Below are 22,859 nucleotides of genomic sequence, written 5' to 3' on the forward strand. Positions count from 1 at the left end.
GTTTTTGAATGTTGTACGCGATATTGTTCTTATTTTCTTATATTGTAGCCATGTTCTTTACATTTTTTTTTCACGTTTTAATTATTTGTCTACAAAAACATCAGTGGCTAATTTACGAATAAATTTTAAGGATTCTAATTTAAAAAGTTCAGTTACATTTCATTGTTTAGGTTTTTTTTTTATTATTTCGTTGATGTTAGTTATCTAATTTGAAGTCATATACTAATATCAATATAATACTTTGCTGTCGTTATAGTCGGTTTATGACGTTTCGATTTTCTGTTCTCCAAAATTGTTGCATGTAAATATTTAAGATTTTACATAGGCTTCATACATTATAACTTTTTCACACACAAAAATAATTAGATTTTGTCAAAATATTTTTTGTACCAGTTTTAAAACGGCACATGTTCAATATCTGAAAAATGTAAAAAAAAAAAAAAACAATTTTTCGCTAAGCAAATAATTTAATCCTTTTTCTTGCTGGACGTTTTTTTATTGTTTTGATTCCAGGAAAAATATACAGCAAATTTTTATCACCGAGAATAATGTTATGCGAATTCCCGCTCATGTTCTAATCTAATATCATTATCAATCGGGTCAAATTCTCTGGCTAAAAATGCATTGGTATTTTCCTTGGATCATAAAACTCTTGTTATTATAATAACTAATACAAATTTAAATACGCACACAAAGTGATAAGTTGGGAAATGTACATTTTTCTAAATGTATAATTGTTAATTACATTCGCAAATCTTTAAAGTATTGTAAAACCGTCCATTACCATAACCCTGAAGTATTATTTATGTTGTCGGTTTTTTCCTGCTCGCTCTTGGCACACAAAAAGCTAAATTTTACAAAAACGCATTAAAGAGTTTACAAAATGGAATAATCCGTAGGGGTTCATAAAATAGTTTTCAAATAAAAAATATACATATCCAGCGGGACATATAAATCTAAATTTAAAAGTATAACTATTCTTGAAGGTATTCCATTTTTACCAACCCAAAACATAATTATGGAGCTCATTCATCTAGTTATATATTTTTGAAGGAATCTGAATTTTTAAAACTCTCCTAAAATTATGAAAAATATTCAGAGATTTACAAATTGAAAATGCGTAAAATTATGAAACTAATGGGTTTATTACTATGGTTAGTTTTCCTCATTAAATGATGAGTGCTATTGCAGGTGAAAATGACTTGGAAACTGCTAATGAAAGGGAAGCGGCGTACGGAAGCTAAATCAGTGTGTACGAATATGTATGTATATATGGTATTGCGATATATTATACATACATATACACATACTGACGAGCAACTACTATGAGAACTGATTGCTACGATACGCTCATTTCTCACACGCATGAAGATTAACGATACACACATACTTAGATGAAACGTGTACAAATACATGAAATTGTACCCATACAAATTTACATATGTAAATGTATACGTATTAATGGGAACATATATATATATATATATTACGTTTATCTCTTTAAAAAAAAAGATACTATATTTTGGCTACACAGGACTCTATCCTGTGAGGATTTGGGTTAAAATAAATGCAGAAAATAAATAAGAAAAAAACAACAAATATGTAAAAGCAATTAATACCCATGTACTGTATAAAAAGCATACATATTATATTGACATTCTTAGAAAGCTTTTACATTGTATAAACATTTACAATGAATGTCATTAAAGATCTCTCACTCAAATCACTTCCCTCTAGAAAATCTTTCATTGTTTAGAAGGGAAAAGTACGGTAATTTTTAATTTTATTACAAAAAACCAACAGTTCATTTAAATTTTATCAAAAAACAAAACCCGAATCTTTCCTTATTACCTACTGGGGTAATTGGGGTTGATGTGTTGCGTAAATAGGAACAGAATACGGTAATTAGGAACTAAGATATAATGGAAAGCATATCTTAACGCTATATTTATTTTCTTTAGCAATCATCGCAAAAAGAATTATTGCTCGCACTTAATATGATATTTCTCATGAGCCTAATTAAGACAAACTGTACACAATATCCAATCCTTTTTGGGGAACTTTCGAATTTCTCAGTACAATTAATTTGAAAATACTATGTTTTATTTTAGTAATAATAAAAAAAACATGTCAATTTTTTTATATCCTTCTTATTCATTTTAGGTCTATTTATCAGCACTGCTATTTTTTTTTTTGCTCAATGCGTCTTCTTTCTTTTCATCAATATTGCTGTTTTACTGGGGTGATGGATAGAATTTGTGGGTATTTTTTGTTTGATCGTTTAGAATTGATTGCGCCAGTTGAAATGATAAGAACATCTGGGCGATATTTTTTTAAAACTTCTGTGAACTTTGATCAGTTGGAATGTTTTAAGTTTTTAAAAGAATGTCTGGACATAAAAACGCATGATACCAGTGTATGCCAGCCATTAATTTTTCTTAGTTAAAATCATGTTTTGGGTTGTTAGTTTCAGCAAACGGGAAATAATGAAATATTTCTCTAAGTACTTGCGTTATCCCAAAAAAAAGTTGCAATTGATCATCAATATTTTCTGTCCGTAACCACTTAACGGAAAGTAGTTAAATAATAATATATACTAGCATTATTTAATCCTCTTCTTCCTAATATTTAAATAAGTGTAAAATGTACGATAGCGAGGTGTGTTAGTGTGGGGGAAAATATGACTTATCGAACAATTCCCAATTACCCTACTTTCCCCTAATAGTAGTTAGTTGTTCTCTTTGAAACTGAATCCGCCTTAGCGAGTTTACGTGATGCGCCAGTATATTTTACACCCTCGAAACAATTCAAAGGAGATGTCTCTCGGCGATAGTTGTTCGGACACGAAGTTGGTATTTTATGCAAGTCGTAAGTGGACAATTTGCTGAGACCTCTCCTTAAAATGAATATGCATCTAGAAAAGCGGCAATATCTCACTGATACATAGTGTATTTCATACATCTTCATTACAGTCAGGCTCTCATAGAGACGATATCTTAATTGATAAATTTAATGAAGAGATCTGACCAGTATAAAATAAAACTAAGGACATATGCATTGTTACATTTAACCGCAGTATAGTGTGCAATGTTTCAACTCACGAGTCATTTGCATTAACTTTGTATTTCATGATTATTGTGAATCATAAAATTTAATTAACCATAAACATTTATTCAATTCAGACTATTCAAACGTTATTAAGTACAAGCGTTTGCATTCATTTAAATTAAAATCGCACAAGTAGGTGGGGCAGGAATTTGAATGGTATTATTTTTAAAGATTAAGACCATTAGAGGTTAAGTAATAAATAGTCGTGGAAAGGATGCATACTAGAAGAGCAAATAACTTCACTTTTATTTTATTTAATGATTGGGCAAAGTAAATTAATTCATTACCAAAGAAATGTGGCGTGTTATTTGCTGGAAATGGCCGAGTAAAAACTATAATTTATTTTTACGTTTTCTCCGCAAAATAGCAATTTCTGATTGATATTTTTTATACATATTTTAAAATTTTGCAGCTTTGTGTACCTAAAAAAACATCCGATCTTATCATGTTAAAACAAATTTCATAGATTGTATCTACATCTAAAATTTTCGCCTCGGATAACTTTTAAAAACGAATTTAATTAAACGGATAACCGAACTTCTGCCGGAAATTGACATAAAGCGCTTCAACTGCAGATGAAAATTTTTATCTTTTGAATAAAGGTCAAAAGGGTAGGTCTACTCAGACTCGGCTGGACGACAGGTGATTTATTCGTAATATAAAGCGAGGAACGAGGAATCGAGCATCCATATGAATACCCCGATTCTCAAATCGGTCGTTTTCCGATGTTTGAAATATATAAATAGTCCAGACAAAATTATTATTTCAGTGACCTAAAGTCGAAACTAAGCTGTGACGATTCCATTCATCTATATTATTCATTAAAGTATAAAGCTAATGAATATGAACTTAAACCACTGGTTTTATTCAATTAGCGGAAATCGAACGATTCTATTTGAACACGCGATTCTTAATGATTAAGGAATGTTAACAGGCAATATGACGTTTCTTTACATAAATACTAAACATAAATGGAAGGTTTTCTCATATTTTATTAAAACTATCCACCTCGTGGTCTATGTGCATCTGTTTACCATGCAAAAAGTCTCTAGTTCGATTCCTGACATGATGGACATAAAATATTTATTAAAAAGGTGTTTTTGTACAAGAATATTTCAACTCGTAAACTAATACTTGAAGATCATTTTATATTTGTTACAAAAATTATCAAGATACGCTGCGGATAGTGTTCCAATACAGTGCCCTATGAACTATTAGGTGCGGAAAGGGAAATAAAATATATTTATTGATTGCACTAAAATTACCTAAAATTTTAACAACAATGTGAAATAAGATTTTGAAGTGAGTTTTACTTTTAATATTTTAATAAACAAAGCGATAATTTCACAAAAACAGACCCGACAGTGTTTCGTCAGTCCATATAGTTGAAATGGATGTCAAGTAAATGGCAATATTTAAAGGGAAATGGGCTGTTTTTTAAAAGGCTTTTTTTATAATAAAGAATATGCAAGCAAAAGGTAGCTATAATACAAGTAGTGTGGGTCCAGTGAGGTGAAAGTTTCACTTGAGAATACTACGCGGCGCAAAGTTGCTGTCCGCGGGTAGACGAGCCAGATGGCACCTTGTGAAAACGGAAAACTATCTTCATTAGTCTCTTTCGTTAACAACCTTAACCAATAACCTTATTCTCCTTCAACCCACGTTACTGACATCCCAAATGGCTCGGTCACGTTAGACCGGTGGCGATAATATTACCTTGCAGCGAGTTCTGCGATCCGGATACGAGTTTTGGAAAAGCTATACGGGATATACTCGTTTCAGCGATAACTTCCTTCCGGATAATGTTTGCGCGCACTTTTTACGTTATTTACTATTATGATCATTTTATGGATATAATTGACGGGTATACGACAAAATAAATGCATACGATCGTTCTATATTTGAATTCACATATTTTATTTACAATGGTTTATTTTAACACAAAAACACTTAAGCAGACCTGAAATATAGGTACCGACATTTTTCCGTGGCTAGGCGGAAGAATAATACAGCTCTGTGACTGGAATAGTAACAGAAACCTGGACGAGCGTTTTCAACTCGATGGCTACTCTCAGGTAAAAATCCTCAAAAAGGAATCGAGTGGAGATGAGTCCACCTCGTAATTTCGAGGTTGGTGCATTCACCAGCCATGCTTAAGGTCCCAGGTTTGATTCCCGGCGGGGTCAGAGTGAAACACTTATTTTAAAAGTGATGTGACTGGTACCTGAAGACTGATCACCATACCTTCATGTTCAGATGGTCAAAATACGTCGCATTCCTGTACGAATGTATGAATGTAAAGTGCCTTATGCATCAGTGTCGTAAATATTTAACTTTTTCATCTTAAATATGTTATATGAAAGTTCTTAACAGATTATTTTAATTTTAGTCCTCAAATTAGGTAAATTGTTTCCAATTCTGACATTGCTCTCAATATTTCCACTACTTGATATTTGAAGTACTATAACTTGTCCAGTTTTGAAGTGGCCTCATCAATCACTCTGAAGGCGGGCAAGATTTACAAACAAGTCTAGTGTCTTAGGTTCGATAAAATAATTCAATAATTTTCTATTCACTCTGTAAAATAATTGCTTCAGTTTAATTAAAACGACAAACAAACATATTTATATTAACCCTTTCACCTGGGTGTTCATTAAAATGAACATGAATTTTAAGTTTTTTTTTACACTCATACCGAAATTAAAAAGCGGCGAGTTTATTTTTTAATTACTGGAACCCCTAAGTACGTTTTTTTTTATACGTCGGTAATCTGCATTACACGCAAAAGTTCGTTTTTATCTTTGACAGCTGACTTCTGACTAGTTTGTTTGTGCTGGGGCGAATTTCTGTCGTCCTTACAAATTATATTGGCAAGTTAAATTATATTAATTTGATTAAATAAATATATATCGAAAGATAATAACACATTTATAATGAATTTAGTCGGTTAATAATCAGTTTGTGATCCATTATTTACACTAAATATTTTTTGAAGTGCGAAAGATTTTTTTTTAATTACCAGAAATTTTAGAAAGTTCATTTTAGTATACACAGAATAAACATTAATTTAATATTCTAAGGAATTAATTCAGGACTGAAAGGGTAAAAACAAAATAAGTACATTTTTAAACAAATATCAATATGTAGGGCTTATTTTTGATATTGTTATTCGTCTTCATGACCACATTGCAAGCACGAATGGTAGCAAAAACTGTGTTTACGTGAATTAAGTTAAGTTACAAGAATATGTTTCCATATAACACACACAAAAGTTAAAGAAATCTGGATAATTTAACGTAAGCAGAATAGTGTGTAAAGTGGCCATTTAAACCAGCCAAGGAAAGGTTATAAGCTCTCAAAATACCTAGACTTCAATATTCCCCCCTCAAAAAGCTATTCCCTCTCCGTTGCAATAAACTTTGCTGTTTCTTATTCAATTGCCAATATCCATCTACCCCTTAAACGTTCTTATTTGGGCTTAAAGTTACTACTTTCACACAACTATTATATTACTTCGGAGATTCTATCGAATTTTCATCAAGATGATCGCCAATATTCCACTTGGTGGGATACGCAATCAATTATGCGACAATAATAACTATTGATTAGGACCAAGCCTTACTTATAAACAGCGAACCATCTCCCTCGTAACGAGCATGAGTATTTACATAGTACTAAATAAATTTAAAACTGATTATTAGAACCGTTTAACCAGAAACTCACATGTAATTTGATTAACCTGTGTCGGTAACTTTTACAATAATAAATAGATTTGTAATTATTACTTTGTCTCAATACCTATGTTAAAACATAAAAATATTTTTAAATAGCACACGTAAGTTGGATTCAAAGTAGCGAGTGTGTACAAAAAATAATAACCCAAAGGGTAAATGATTAAGAAATAAAAATGTTTTTTTTTATAGAAAAAATTAACACATCTAGTGAGTTATGTTTATAATTATGTGTGTATGCTCGCATTGAATTTTTCGAAAAAATTAATAAAAGTTAAATACTAAACTACAGACAAAATGTTAGAATTTACGGAAACAAAAATATGTACCAATACAGTACTAATTTTCTAATACACTTGTCATGTATTATTGCATGTTGCGTTTAATAATTCATTTTACAATACCTGTTTATTTTAATAAACAACAAAAGTATTATAGAGTTTGTTGGTTCATAGGTCGATTTTATTGTTTTGTTAAAATTGTCTTGTTTAGCGCACACCACAATCATTCAAACGTCTTTTGGAGTCAAATAAAGTACAACTTCTTTAAGCGGGGAATGCCCAGTCATTAATGAAAAAATGTCAATGTAATATTTTCTCCATTGCTTAGTTTGAAACTGAAAACTTGTCAAATTTAGTTTTTGTTACTTGTTATTGAAATATCTTGCTCTTTAGCGACTCGATTCCAATTTACCAGTATAAAATATCATTTTCTGCTGGTGGTTCATCTAAACTGCCTAACTCGGGATAGCTTCCCCGTTCTTATGCAGTAAATAATGTATTTTATTATAATATTAAAAAGTAATTACAGTTTTATTATTATGTGTGCTTTTTCAGTCTTAAAGGTAAATAATAAATATACAATGAACACACAAATAATACCAAAATCTCTATATCCCAAGTCATTACTAGTAAAACAAGAAATTGGCTTACGTCCTGATTATTTTACTTATTTTTGTATAGTGTGTTGTCTTAATAACTTTTTTATAAAATTTTTATTTTTTATATCCTCATAGAACAACAGAAGAATAAACCACACTTATCAATAATATAATCATAGTGAATAGGCAAGAATGCAAATATGCAAATAATATATATATATATATTTTACATATTTCGCATGGAAAATTTCTTTATAGATATTCATACCCGTCATATTCGAAAAAAATCCGAGATAGGGATTGAAGTTCAGTTTCATAGTTAGATAAACTGAAAATTTATCTATATCTGAATTTATACAAGAAATAAACATTTATTTATTAATTAACACATTCGATAACCTATCTTTTTAGGCTGAGCCCGTGTTAATAACAATTATATAATACATAGTTTGTTAATAATAATATTTCGCGGTATGTACATCGAACTGACATCTAATTTAAAACGTCTAATTAGGCTTTAAATTATAATTTGATGGTGAAATTATCATAATAAAGGGGTATTTCTGTACTATAGACTATGAATTATAGATATGAATCGAGATTATTTATGAAAAAAATCTATCAATGCTACCTATCAATAACATTTGGTTCTTCGGCTGAATAGAATACTTATTATAAATTATCGGAATTACAATTTTCGATTAATTAAGCTGCTGTATTAGTGAAAAAGAAAGTGAGAGAATTCAATAAATGTTTTCAAATGGGGTGACATATTAATAGTCGAATAGAGTATCTATCAAGAGTAGTTTTATATTGAAATTAGCTTTGTGTATTAGTGACAAGCAGTATTACGCTCGCCTTTTGATGTACGTGGCTTAAAAAACTCATTCGCAAGAATTTCAGAAATCAGCGTATAATTTTGAAAACTATTTTGAATAAACAAACTAAGCCATACAAATAAATAAATAAATGTCATTGCTGTATCACCCCATCGATATAATAAGTTTAACAATTAAAAATTAATTACATCATTATTATTCTAATTTTAGTCGGTATTTTTTTATATTTATAAGGCAACCAATTTTTATATATTTAAAGTAGGTAGGTATTTACTTAGCCGTCAAATATTTGTTTTAACGAGATATCCATATTTTATATTTGTATAATACATTAAATGGTAAATAATAAAAATAGAAGAATACAATGAAAACTGTGGCAAATGAAAGTGGTAGAATTATTTATAGTTAAAATATTGATAAAATAAATTCCTGATGAATGAAAAGTACGCGATTAAAGAGATATTTTTTTGATAGGTGATGTGAATCGTGTTAATTTTTTAATGACGGTCCATATAATAAACGTGTTTATTTTTATATTCCTGGCTAAGAAATCTGATGGGTTGATTTAAACTGATGGTGGTCTAATGTGAGTGTCGCGAATAAGCCCTGAAGTTTTTGTGTTTACGGAAGTTGCATTCTTTTTTACCTTTCTTATAATTTACAAAATACTTTTTTTATTCAAACACTAATATATTTTTTAATTGACTTCAAACACCGAAACACCGAATTGTCCCCAAGCGATGTCGGACTAGTGTCATTTGTCAACAAATCTTCTGATCTCCTTGAAGAGTGTTTGGCATTTGAAGCTTATTTCTCACTCTTCCACAATATCAACATTTTATGGCACAGTTATTTACAACAGGTTGAAAATGGACCGATAATTGAAAAATTGAGGCAAATAGAAAGAAATCAATTTTTATTTATTTTCTTTTTTGATACCTTTTTTCTAATAACTACCCATTATAAGATGTTCAAATATAAAAACATTTGTGCTTATAAAATGTTATGTTTACTATAAAAATTAATATTATTTTGCTGAAAGCATTGTGTCGTAATAAACACTGTAAATGTAACGCAAAATGAATTTTTCATATTAACAAAACATTAATACCCGTTTAAAAAATACCCTTTAGTTATCTTTGCATTCCAGAGCAGTAGAAATCATTTTCAAGTAATACTTAAAGTAATAACTGTAAATTTATCTTATTTAACTTCAAACATTAAATTAAATAAAAAAAACTTAAATAAATATGTAGAAGTTGAGCAATGGTAAACGCGTGTTGTATATTTATATGCGTCCAATTAAAATGAAGCGCTATTGTACGTGTTATACAAATTAGGGAATAAAGAAAAAATTAAACAATTATTGGATACCGAGCCCACGAGAAATGTGAATAGGGGCGGTCAAGTAGTCGATATTTAATCAATCAATGTATTTTTTTTAATCTATGCATTAAAGTTTTGATAACTCGTTTTGTGGCATGTGCAGAATATAAATATAAATAAGAAAGGAGTTATATAAGGTCAATGCATCCAAAATCCTCGTACATACATTTCTTATACCGAGTATTTACAAGACTGTAGGCCAATAGATAAGTATTTCAAAATACTGATAATTGATACCGTATCTTCTCTTTCTGCTGACCATATATCTAATTTGTCTATGACGCTAACTCGCAATGGAAAAAAATACAAATACAAAATTTATTATTATGTTTAAAAAAAAATTAACGTTTTTCTTTTGGAATCCCGGACATATAAATATAAATATAGTTTTAAGCCTTTATTTCTTTAAACCGTCGCGTCATCTTCCATACTATTTAATTATTCATTAGATTGACAGGGCAAGAAGGTTCTATCAACGTTTAACTATCTTCTATTTAATTGCTTATTCTGTACCTTACTACTCTATAGGACGCTGCTCTATTTTGAAAAGACAAAAATGTGACATTTTTGCATTAAAATAATAATAATAAATTTAAGCATAATACGAATGATAATATGGAAGAAAAAACTAAGTTTTTGGTTGTCAGTCAAAATAATTACCACTTAATTAATTTTGCTCTAAATGAGATAATAAATTATGGGAAGAGTAAACGTTTTCAAATATCTTAGAGGTCCTTCCTAAAATGTATTTAGATTAGAATACTTAACTAAACATCAGGATTGAAACGATCAGTTTCCCCTTCAAAAGATTGCAGGCATTGCTTATAATATGACCCTTAAATACGTTTAAAAGTTAGTCAGTACTGTTATACGGGTGTAAAACATATCTAGGCGTCATTTTTCATTTTTCAGTTTCGCATATTCAATACCACTTTAAAAAGAACTAATTATGCTAAAGTTTAATATTTGTTTACAATCTAACCGCGAAAATGACAAAACATAATTTTTTTTCATTTGCTTTCATTGTACCCTTCGCTGCAATATTGTCAATTTGTGATTAATTAAATACAATACAATAACTCAAGTAGGTCAGTACAATAACTTTTTTCTTATTTCCCAGTATGACAGTGAAGGAATACAGTGTTAGTTCCAAATTGGGACCGCGGCCGCATGCTCCAGATCCCGCTTCGGAAAGGTAGCAAAGTAGCAATTGGTCGGTATAATTCCTTATTTTTTAAATAATATTGTCAGCGGCGCAAACCAGAGTACCTCGGCCATGTTATGCAAAGGAGTCATTATAAATTGAGTAGCTTGATAATATTTTGGAAAAAATTGAAGAAAAAGGGGTAGTGACCTAAAAACTATCGTAGTTAATAATTATGCGCTTGTAGACAGGACAGCGGAATGTTAAAGATTAGCGCCAGGACAGAGGCTGAAAGCACTTCCGGGAGCTGGTTGGTTGGAATGCAGAGTATATTACAATAATATTTAAGCAATTTAAAAGTAGGATCTGTTTACGAATTTGAGAGTGCCTACTAAAAATGTCGATCAGAACTGTGTTAAGGAATCGTGCGTATCAAAATGATTATATAAAACATTAGATATCGACAAACAAAGGCATTTGTGTGACAAAATATTATCGGGTTTTGCGAGAGATAAAACAAATTAAATTACTTTGAATGACTAATAAAGTAATCGTGCTATTATTTATTGTTTTCACGAGATTACGTGATATTTCTGGAATACCTTAACTTCGATATCTACATAACATATTTTATTCATCAACTAAAACACAATTTAATTGCGATACTGAAATAGGATTCAGTGATGCGACGAACAATCTTTCTTAATTTACCTTTTGCTGTTTGAAACGGAAGTAAAAATAGGCCCAAAATAGGCAGAAATTATAATTTACAAAACATCAAAAACAAACGACGGCGACGCGTATTTTCGATGAAAGTAAAAGTTAAAAAATATAATGTTTAATATGCTAAAACGACGAAATTACTTTGAACGTGTCAAGTATAGAAGTATCCCATGAACCACTTTGCATGCATACCTGAGGATCGAAATAAATTATTACTTAAATAAAATAAATATTTTAAAATATAGGAAATTCAACAGGTTAAACATAAAATAAATTATATCGAACGCGATAGCCTTGTAATTATCAATACTAGAATATTGATTAAAATATGTTATACCCACGTTATTTGTAGATATACAACTTTACATTATGTTGTGATTTTTTAATATCACCAAATTTAAACTAAACCTTGGTTCATTCAACGGCCAAAGCGTCCATTAGTCAGTCAGAAAAGTGAAAGTTATATCTGAATTTTGCCCCACAATCTTTTCTAAACAAGTTTACTTTCTTTTTGTTTCGAATGCGCTTACGATGGCCCATGTTGTTCCTATCCAGAGGTTAGCAACTATTGGTTAGAAATCTAACCATTACAATATCCTTAAACTTACGACCCTTAATTAAGGAAAAATATGTTGTTTATTTATTTTCGTTTTTTTTTTAAATACTAATTTAACACAACTCTCTTAAAAGATTGTATTTGTATGTTACTGTCAACAATAATGTCGACCTAAGAACTTTGTGGCATTTTATGCATTTAATGCTGCATACTTACAACATCTATCATAATTACGGTACAGAGTCACACGTTGATTCGAAGTTAACGGACATAATTAAAAATACATAAGTGTGAGTTGATTTATGGAAGATAAGATACGACGTCAAATGAAACTAGCAATTATTACGACGAATACCTTATTATATGTAAACTAATCACCTTTGTAATTATTACACGAATATCATCAAACCAGGAGACACGGGGTTTCGTGGGTTTATTCAAATAACTCCCAACTAAATAGATTTACCAATTTAGAAAAAAGATTTAAAACATTAGTGAATTTAGACGCCAATAAACATGGTTCATGTGTATATTTTTTATAATACTTGAAAGCACATAATTATTTCTAAGATGTAACATCAGACAATGCAATATAATACCCGCGAACCGTGTTTTTTTTAATCCAGCAAATAAATAACGTCAACTTTTATAATAAATTAAATGTTTTAAAAATTAAATATGCACGGAAATTAAAAAATATCTATTAGTATATATGAAAAAGTCATTGCGAAAATTGTTTAATAAATAATTCCCGATGAATTTATTTATATGACAATTTTTAGTTTCGTGAAGGAATGATTTAGCACTTCTGTAGTACATAAACTAATTGATAAGTAGATTGATTAGATGGTGGCAAAAAGAAACAAAAAAACCCGAAAGAACGCGCTAAAGGTTGGAAAGCCAGGTTGGGTGTATTCACGATTTCGGAATAAAGATTGGGCGAAAGTTGGCTCTTGTCTGACCGTTGATATAGACGTGCTGCCTCCAGAACTGGTGGTACTGGTCGGCCGTAGGCAGGGCGGGCTGCGGCGGCGGCGGCGGCGCGGGCGGGCCCAGGGGGGCCCCGTGCTGATATTCCATGGCGCTCAGCGAGGGCGGCGCATCACAGGGAACAGGCTCACTCACAATCACTGCACACGACCGCCGGTGGGTCAGCCGAGACCGGAGACCGCTCGACTAGCACTGACAACTGAGACTGAGGCCTGTCGAGCGAAGCCTCCGTGAGCGCGTGCCCCCTCCCTGCCGCCCGCTCTAGGAAGCGCCACTATCCACACATGCACATAGCCCCTCACGCACACACTCGAGACATTTTCCTGATACTTAACTTTTATAAATTATTTTAATATGATATTTTTAAGGTTAACTATTTTAAAATTTCATAATTGTAATAGTCTCCCCGTATTATTTTTACTCAAATTACTGTTTGTATTATTACCTTGTGAGGCTATTTATCCAGTTGCTCAGTGTCTTTGTTATTTGCTAATCTGGCGTTAACCTAATTAGTAGATATGTCTTACGCTTCAGTTGCCAATATATCATGTTTTTAATACGCTTGTTAATCATGTGCAGCGATAAGCGATACAGGAAAAATACATTGTAAATATTTACTATCCTAAAACATAAACCATGCATATTTATTTGCCACGTTACATATAAGAATATACAAAATTAAATAACATTGAAACTGCATAACTTTTTTTGATAGTAAAAAATATTTGAGAAATTATTAAATAGACTAATAAAAAAAGCATTTTAAAAAAAAGTCCAAATGTATTTTCTATAGAGTCGCAGCCTGGGAGAGAAAGTTTTGTGTATTAATGTACCTACTACGTACTGTAAATAATGATATAATTAGTTTGCTAGATTTCCCAAAAAAAATATATTTTGAAAATATTGAATCAAGCGATTTTATTAAAAAATATTTTCAGGCGTTGCCTAGTACGTAAGAGAAATAATTCCGTCAGAATCCCATTCTCATCAAAGTTTCAGCTGTTTAACTTCACAAAAATCAACAGACGGAAGAATAGGCAAAAGCGGATGTTAAAACATAGGCAAAATAGTGAATGTTACACAGCGTGTAAAGTGGCCACTTAATACAGCCAATGACTGGTCATAAGCCCTGTAAATGCTAAGACTTCCATATTCTCTTCTTTTGAATGTTCTCTGTTTCTGTTGTATTTTTTTTGAATGCTTAGAAATGTGAGGGAAAATATTTATTCGATGTAAAAAAAGATGGCAGGGCCATGCGAGTATTTCCTGAGAGCTCTTCAATGTAAAAACTCACTTTTCTGCTTATATTTATTTATTTATTTGAATGTACAATACATCACTACTGCCAATTACAATGGACGCAAATTGTATAATTAGGTAATTTCATGATTACAATTATATGTGCATCTCTACAATTTTGTCGAATCAAGTAAAGTAGATTAGGAATATAAATATCAGTTGGTAAATACTTGTTGGGAAAGTCATCTGCTGATATGTTATTATGTGCATGCGAATCATTTTTCAGAATTTATAAGATAAGCTGAATTCGCCGTCGGCGTCGGTACTTTATCGCGAAATAATACAACCAAAAAACGATAACCTTTTACTTTAATCTGTGCGGCGGTTATAGGTCACACCGGTCACGCGTAATTTTATTAACGTTCAAAATATATCAGATAACCATGTACTTAGATTACCGTGGTTAAGTCGGAAGGATCTCCACGACATAGTCAACTATTGACAAGTTAGTTTCTTTTGTTATATTTCACCATAGGATTATAATATACCATAAGGCGCGTAAAATCATGTTTGCATACATCGCACTGGGTCCAAAATCTAACATCCCGCCTGCGCGCATGCGTGAAGTGCACGCGTAATGTTACCAGACTGCGAACGATTTATTATCATACCACAAATATAAGATAATTTTGTTTTGCACAAAAAATATTTTACTGACTGCACTAAAAAAAACAATACTTTTATTAGGCTACCGTAAAAAAATAATTCAATAATCATTTAGTAATTCAGTAAATTAATACAGTGCAATATTATACTATGGTTTATTAATAGAAAGCCGGGTGAAATAATCGACCGCCCTGGCAATACTAATAAAATGTCTACCTTGTTTTATTAAACAATCTGACGGATAGTAAAATAATTAAATTCTTAAATAATATTTGTGAAGTCGCTACTTACATATTAAATGTGATCCCAGCCTATTCCATTTTGAATCCCAGGAGTATTTTGATATTTACAAACGACACAACACGGCATAATTAAATTTGAACAGGCAGTTGCGACTAAGCGACATCTACAGAGTAACTAATAGTCAAAACTTAAAACTACTCATGTATGAGCAGTTTTACGTTTTTTACGTAGTTTTACGTTAAAAATTTTCATGTATGAGTAGTTTAGTCGGCTTCAGTTTGATGCGCGTACTCGGTTTCTGGACTTCTATAATTCTATAAAGTTCGCAGTTCTTGGGCCCGGAATAATGGAAAGTTAACAGAGTTATCTTCAATTGTCTTGAAAGCAAAATTGAATTTTACGTATGACAGATATTAAATATCCTTAATGTTTTCAATTACGCGTAACCTACGAATATATTTACAATTTGCATACAAATATACATGATTTCGTACAGAAATATCGGTTTTACTTTATGGACAATTGAAGATAACTCTGTTAACTTTGCATTGCAATCGAGGACTCTCAACGTTTGATTCATCTTGTTTTCGTGTATATGCATTAGGTGAAATTAATTTATACGTAGGATAATTTTCTTAACAAAGTTTTAAGTATATTTTCAAATGCTTACATACTCAACCCTCGAGAAATGTTTTTATATTTGCAAAATAGCGTATATACAACATGCGTAATAAAAAAATTGAACCAGCCGATGACAGGTCATATGTCCTATAAATACCTGGACTACCATATTTCCCTTTAATGAGTTTTCTGAAAATATTTTTTGGTTAACAACGTTATATTATATAAAACATATTTGAACTGCGCATAAATTCAAAACTTTTACGCCATCTTTTAGCCGCCAAAACGTTAATTTATCGTACGCAACAGCAATATAAATAACAACATAATCCCTATATTTTTTTGCATATTACCTTTATTTAATAAATACAAATTAACATTAATATACACACATGTCGACGTTGTGTTTTACGAAGCAAAAAATAAATAAATGATGTAGCTGGACCCGCTTAAAAAAAAACATTTTATACGAGCGAAATTAAGTCATTGGAGAGAGATCACAAAGAAAATGTTAAAGTGCTGGACCTAATAGGGAAATATCACGTTTTTTTTCTTTCTTTATTTTTAAAGTAATAAAGTTCTATGAAATGCTGTCAAGTAAAAAAAAAATTTTTCTCATTATTAGTAGCATAAAAACTATTTTTAAATTTGTAATTTTGAATTCCCGCAAAAACGGTCATTCCGCCCCTAAAATGTCACGATTTATGTTTATTTGTTCCTGGCTATTGACATTTTTTAAGAACATTATCACAAATCTCGACGTCACAACAACCAGGGCCAAACACGTCGCGTTTTTCTAGCAAAGTATTTCAATTAAATTTCTTCTTTAAATTTATGTATGAAAACATAATCAATATACAATCACAAAATCAATCAATTATTCCAAATCAATTTCTAATATATCTTTTATTGATATTCGTAGTAAGTGATATTTCCCTATTGGTGAAAACGGGCACAATGATCGCAATAAAATCGTCTGCCTACTATTTTGGAGGAAACAGTAGAGGGCGTGAACCATAAAAGAAGACAACCACACCAAAGGGAGCCTTCCCTTATTAAAGAAGACATCTTGATGTCTACACAGTTGAAAAGAGTCGCTGAGAACCGAGATGAATAAAGAAGGAATGCGAGTAGGAGAGAGGGTGGATAGTTTGAACACGAGGAGCCTTTGAACAGGCAAATTATTTTGGGTTAATATTTTTTTTTTAAATACATTTAAGTATTTTTTTCTAATGGCAATATTATTGTCGATATCTGTCATTGAGAAATAAACGCCATTTTGAGTTCAGTTGGCTAGTAAATAATTAAGTCAGTTGGCTTGTAACTAGGCGGTTGATGATAATTGTGCATTTTGTTAAAAATAAAAGCAGGTTGTTTGAAAGAAATTTCAGAAATACTCATGAGTCTGTCTGCGTCCGCTGTAAAAGAGGTTTATAACGTAACATTTTAATCAGACAAACGTGCGTAATATTATTAAAAGCTCATTACTTCGTATTTCATCTGAATTATTTTCGAAAGAAGACACCCCAAAGAGGCTTTGAACAATGTTAATGAGGAGCCTTTGAACACTGTTCAAAACCTCCTAGTAATGTTCCAAACCTCCCATTTCTTATAATATTGATTGTTCTTCTTAGTTTTTTTTACAACATTATGCCTTGAGTATACAAAAATAAGAGCACCAGAGAAGAGATTTCTAAAACTAACATACAAAAGGCAATAGAAGATGTGTTGTAAAAGATTGCCGCTGGACGTAATAGCTAAAAGCATACTGTAAAACAAGAATTTATAGAAAGATTACTATCACACATATAACATGAAACAATTTTTTAATAAAAATAAAGACAGTGTTTTGAGTTGGTTCAAATTTTTGTAAACAACAACTAGATTCAACTGAGCTGTTAATATGAACATATTTATTACAAGAGAAATAAATATCATTTTAGAGAAGATGATATAGAAGTCTAGGCATCTACAGAGCTCATGACCTGTCGTTGGCTGGTTTAAGCGGGCACTTTACACACTGTGTAACATTCATAATTCTGCCATGTTTGAACATCTATATTCCTTAAATTTTTAACAAACATCAACAGATGGAAGGGAAGAATTGATAATATTATCTTAAGAAATATTATTATATATACATATATACTCGTATATATATATTATACAGAAAATAAAAATAATAAAAAAAACAGCAAAATTGATAAATATATTTTTGTGATTTTTTTAAGGAAAAATTATGGGGACAGTTTTTTTACTAGACACAGAAGAAGTTTCTTCAGTTTCCTTCGAGGATATTATTTTTTAACTACCTCAACCCAGTGTCAGCGGGGGCACGGCCCATCCAAAAAATAATAAAATTTCCTTATTGTAACTTTTCTTCATTTCATTAGCATTAAAACAATTATTTAAAATTTTTGAGTTTTTTTTATTATCTTAATTCATACATGCAAAAAAGGCACCAAAGACAATAAAAGTATTTTTCTTATATTTTACATTTTATTATTGATTTATACCAAAAAAATACGTTTTTCGTGCGGCGTTGTTCAAAATCTCCTCAATTTTGTTCAAACCTTCTTCAGCCTGGGGTAGGTTTAGACAAAATTCGACCTTGCGTAAAAAGGTCTAAATGTTAAATAAGTGTACTTCAAAACTTCAAATATATTTTAAACTATTGATCAAGCCCGTGGCTGGCATTTGTAATAAAAATAATATTTATAATGCTCATTATAAAAACAATAGTTTAAAAAATATAAATACGAGTACCTACGAGTACATACGAGTAGTAAATCCTCCACCCTCTACCCTACATACCAATCCCGGGGATTAAAACCGTAAGGGGTATACTGAACAAAAATACATTGGTAAATCATATCATTATTGAATGACCAAAATAAATATAACAGCTATGTACTTATGTATATATTTTTTCTGTTGTTTTTTTTTTATTTCGTACATTTATTTGATTAAACACGAGTATACTTTATAATAGAAAATTTGTATTTAACTTTTTGGATTTTTAAAAAAAGATCCTGACTCAACAAAGTAAACCCCTAGCAAGCCAAAATTAGGACTAGGGCCTTAATTATGAACGCTATCTTCATCTGTATATATCGAGAAGGTATATTTAACTTCTGTACTATCTGTATCTTCCTCGGCATGTTCTACCTACTATCGACATCATATGATCGAAACAAACCAATAAATGACCGCAACAATTAAGTCCGCGTTCCGTACGTTATTAACATTTTAAATAGTACTCATTTATATTTTAAATAGGGATTATAAACTCTAATGAGTCCCAATTCAAGCAAAAATTGCCTAATTGAACATGATTTTTGTATAACTTTTGACATTTAACGTCTCGATACGTATAGTCCGCAAGATAGAAAAACAGACGGAAAACATGTAATTTTTTTTTTTAGGGGTAACTTTCTTACGCCTAGATACTCTTATATGTTAATAGCACAGAATCTGGTGACATTGTTTTTTGCATCTAGCCACTCGTTTCGGAAACTGACCGTTATTTCAAAATTTAATTCGACTTCAAAATTTACTTTTTTTGTCACTTTTAATGCGTAGATAATTGCAATAATATTATCAGTTTGTCGTTTGGGCGTTCAAGCTATAACTGGTACTTGGTCAGTAAATCCATAAATTGTAGATATTCAGAGTAAAATTAAGCATCTAAAAATCAGAGGGATGATTATTCAAATATGCTGGATAAGGGAACATGCTAGTATCGACACAGAGCTATGAGAAGTTACTTAAATGACTTAGTGAATTAAGTCATTTAAGTCGTTATTAATTGATTTGCCTTTTTTTCTATTTGATAAAAAGCTTTGTTATAATGGTGTAATAATTATTAATTAAATTAAATGTACTTATTCAAAATTATATAGAATTAAGGTAAGGAAAAAAAGTTATTAAAATAAATAAATAAAATTATATAAAAATAAAATGTAGTAAATAAATAATAAAAACCATATGCTCTTAGTAAAAATCAATATATTATAACATTCCAATGAAGATAACACAAAAAAATAAACAGATATTAATATTGAAATATACTGTAAATTTTACAAATTTTAGTTACATAAATAATCCAATATGCAAAATAAAAGAATTATTGAAATCAATAGAAAATAACATAAAAACGTAATTGAAATGATAATTATTGAGATATGGTTTATAGAGTAAGAAATTTAAGTAACAAATAATATGCCAAATAATGTGAGTACTAAATTGAAAAATGCAAAAATAAATAATGAAGAAATATAAAATACCAACACAAATAATAATCAAATAAAAGAATGGAAGAAAGTAGATTAGTGAATTTTTATTAGTCTCAAACTATAAAAATATTGATAATCTCGTCCCTATCGATGTGCAACAGCCAATTGCATTTGCAGCAACATTTTTTCTTGAATACATTGGCACTTGTGGAGTTCTTTCTGGATGCCAGAAGACGATTAAAATTTAGTAAAGGAAGAAGGTAAAGTTTATTTGAGCTAGTTTGAATAATGGGCAATATTAAAAATAATGTCACTGGGTACATCTGAACAATTAATGTTTTACCTACTTCAATTTTTTTTAAATAAATATATTTTATGTTATTTTCCTGCTTCTTTACGCCATGATAAATACGTACCTAAATTATTATTTTTGCCCCGAAATGTTTTTTAAACAGCTCTAAATATGATTTCCTCGCGTATATATGTATTGTCGGCCTTGTGGTGTAATGGTCGGCGCGTTTGCCTACCATGCAAGAGGTTTTGGGTTCGATTTCCGACATGGTTGATGTGAAATATTTATTTAAAAGGGCGTTTTCATACTAGGAAAAGTCCCTGGACTGGCACCTAAAGTGTAAGACTAATCATCTTACCTTCATATAACAAAAATAATCAAGATACGCTGCGATTTGTGCACCAATGCACCCATTAGGTGCGGAAAGGGAATAATGATGATGATGAAATACATATTCTGTTAAATAAAAATAACTCTTATTATGGATCAGCTGACATTCAATATGCGGATATAACCCAAGCAATCGTCAAAAAATTCATTAAGGAACTTGACATAAATAGAGGGAGCGGACCCGACGGGATCCCTTCTATTTTTATTAAAGCGTGCTACCAAAATTTATCTCTCACACTTTTTATCTTATTTAAAAAAATCTCTCCAGAAATGTGTTTTTGCATCTCAATGGAAGAAAGCAATTATCACACCAAGATCAAGAAATCCTACATCTGTCCTCAACAACATGGCTTTTTCTTCGGATGCTCGTCTGTTACAAACCTTACTTTATTTACAAATGATATTTTAAATACAATGGGAAGTGGTTTCCAAACTGATGCCATATATACTGACTACAGTAAAGTCTTTGACGAAGTTGAGCATTCAGTTTTAACACGCAAACTTTTGGCTATAAGTATACATAGTGATCTTCTGCGATGTCAATCGGTAGTAATTGGTGGGAATAAATCTGACTGGCAGAAATCTCCTCCGGTGTTCCCCAGGGACGTCTACTCGGTCCCCTATTATTTCTTATATATATAAATGACATTGATGTTTGCTTTCATTATTCAAAATTTCTTCTTTATGCCGATGATATGAAAATATACGCTAAAATTAAATCTCGAGAAGATTGCCTTATGATTCAAGACGATCTTAATCGTCTAACTGACTATTGTATTGAAAATAAACTGTTTTTGAATATTAAAAAATGTGTCTGTGTCACATTCACAAGGAAAAAAAAACTTAATTATGATAACAAACAAAAATTATTATGTACTTATGAGAAAGCACGAAATTAAAGATATTGGGATTGTTTTAGACTCGAAACTACTTTTTGAATCGCATATCAATTGAATTACCACCAAAGCATTGAGCATGTTAGGTTTTATAATTTGAATGAGTAAATATTTTGATAATCCCAAGGCCCTAATTTCATTATATTATATTATATATGTCAGAAGCCATTTGGAATACGCATCTCAGGTATGGAATCCCCAGTATGCCATATATATAACAAGAATGGAAACCATTCAAAACAAAAATTATAAAGTACCTAAAATACGAAACCGGTAATTCTTATGTATCAACTCTTACTGCCTCCACCTACCATGGAATCACTTCTCTACAATACCGTAGAGTGAGTGCGGACCATCTACTGCTTCACAAAATTATGACAGGAATAGTTGACTGTACAGAACTACTTAGTTTAATAACAATACATGTGTCAGCCAGGATTTGTAGACGGTACCACCTGTTTCATGTACCAATAAGTAAAACATCGTATGTTAAACATGCTTTTTTTCGTGGGATTTTTTCAGTGTACAATACAAAATTTAAAGACATAGATTACACAAACATCGCTCTGTCAGATTTAAAATTTACACTAAAAATGCATTATGTAACTTGGTAGACATTGTAATAATAAATGTGTACAACTCCCTTTCCCTCCTTATCTTCTCTTCAAGCATCCTTGTCCTAATCCCGCCCAATTTACAATAACTTACTGTTCTTAAAAAAAAAAATAATAACTTGATCATTGAAAAATATTTACGAGTACATGAAAATAACATTATTATATATTATATGAACTTATATGTATTTATTTAGTTTGTAATATATTTTCTTTACTAACTTTGTATACTTTGTGGAAATCTGTTATTAGATCTAAGTTTATACACTATATCTGTTTGTTTACTTTAAATATTTATATAGAACT

At 30.7% G+C, this 22,859-nt stretch overlaps 1 protein-coding gene across 8 annotated transcripts in view; it reads right to left on the reverse strand.

The window, feature by feature from the left end:
- Pdp1 (PAR bZIP family member Pdp1) overlaps nucleotides 1–22,859 on the reverse strand; it is a 154,608-nt gene that overhangs the window by 74,385 nt on the left and 57,364 nt on the right. For 2 of the 8 annotated variants that reach the window (XM_088241041.1, XM_088241049.1), the window contains exon 1: nucleotides 13,330–13,564. The exons of 4 other annotated variants lie outside the window; for them this stretch is intronic. In XM_088241041.1, the coding sequence (XP_088097167.1) occupies nucleotides 13,330–13,447 (118 nt within the window). In that variant the 5' untranslated portion in view covers nucleotides 13,448–13,564. Of the gene's footprint in view, nucleotides 1–13,329; nucleotides 13,628–22,859 lie in introns of those variants that run through there. 2 more of the 8 variants (XM_088241060.1, XM_088241033.1) reach the window with 2 other exon arrangements.

Source organism: Micrasema longulum, unplaced genomic scaffold (assembly GCF_059751315.1).
Source record: "Micrasema longulum isolate JH-2025_06_02 unplaced genomic scaffold, ASM5975131v1 h1tg000127l, whole genome shotgun sequence".
Classification (NCBI taxonomy): Eukaryota; Metazoa; Arthropoda; class Insecta; order Trichoptera; family Brachycentridae; genus Micrasema; species Micrasema longulum.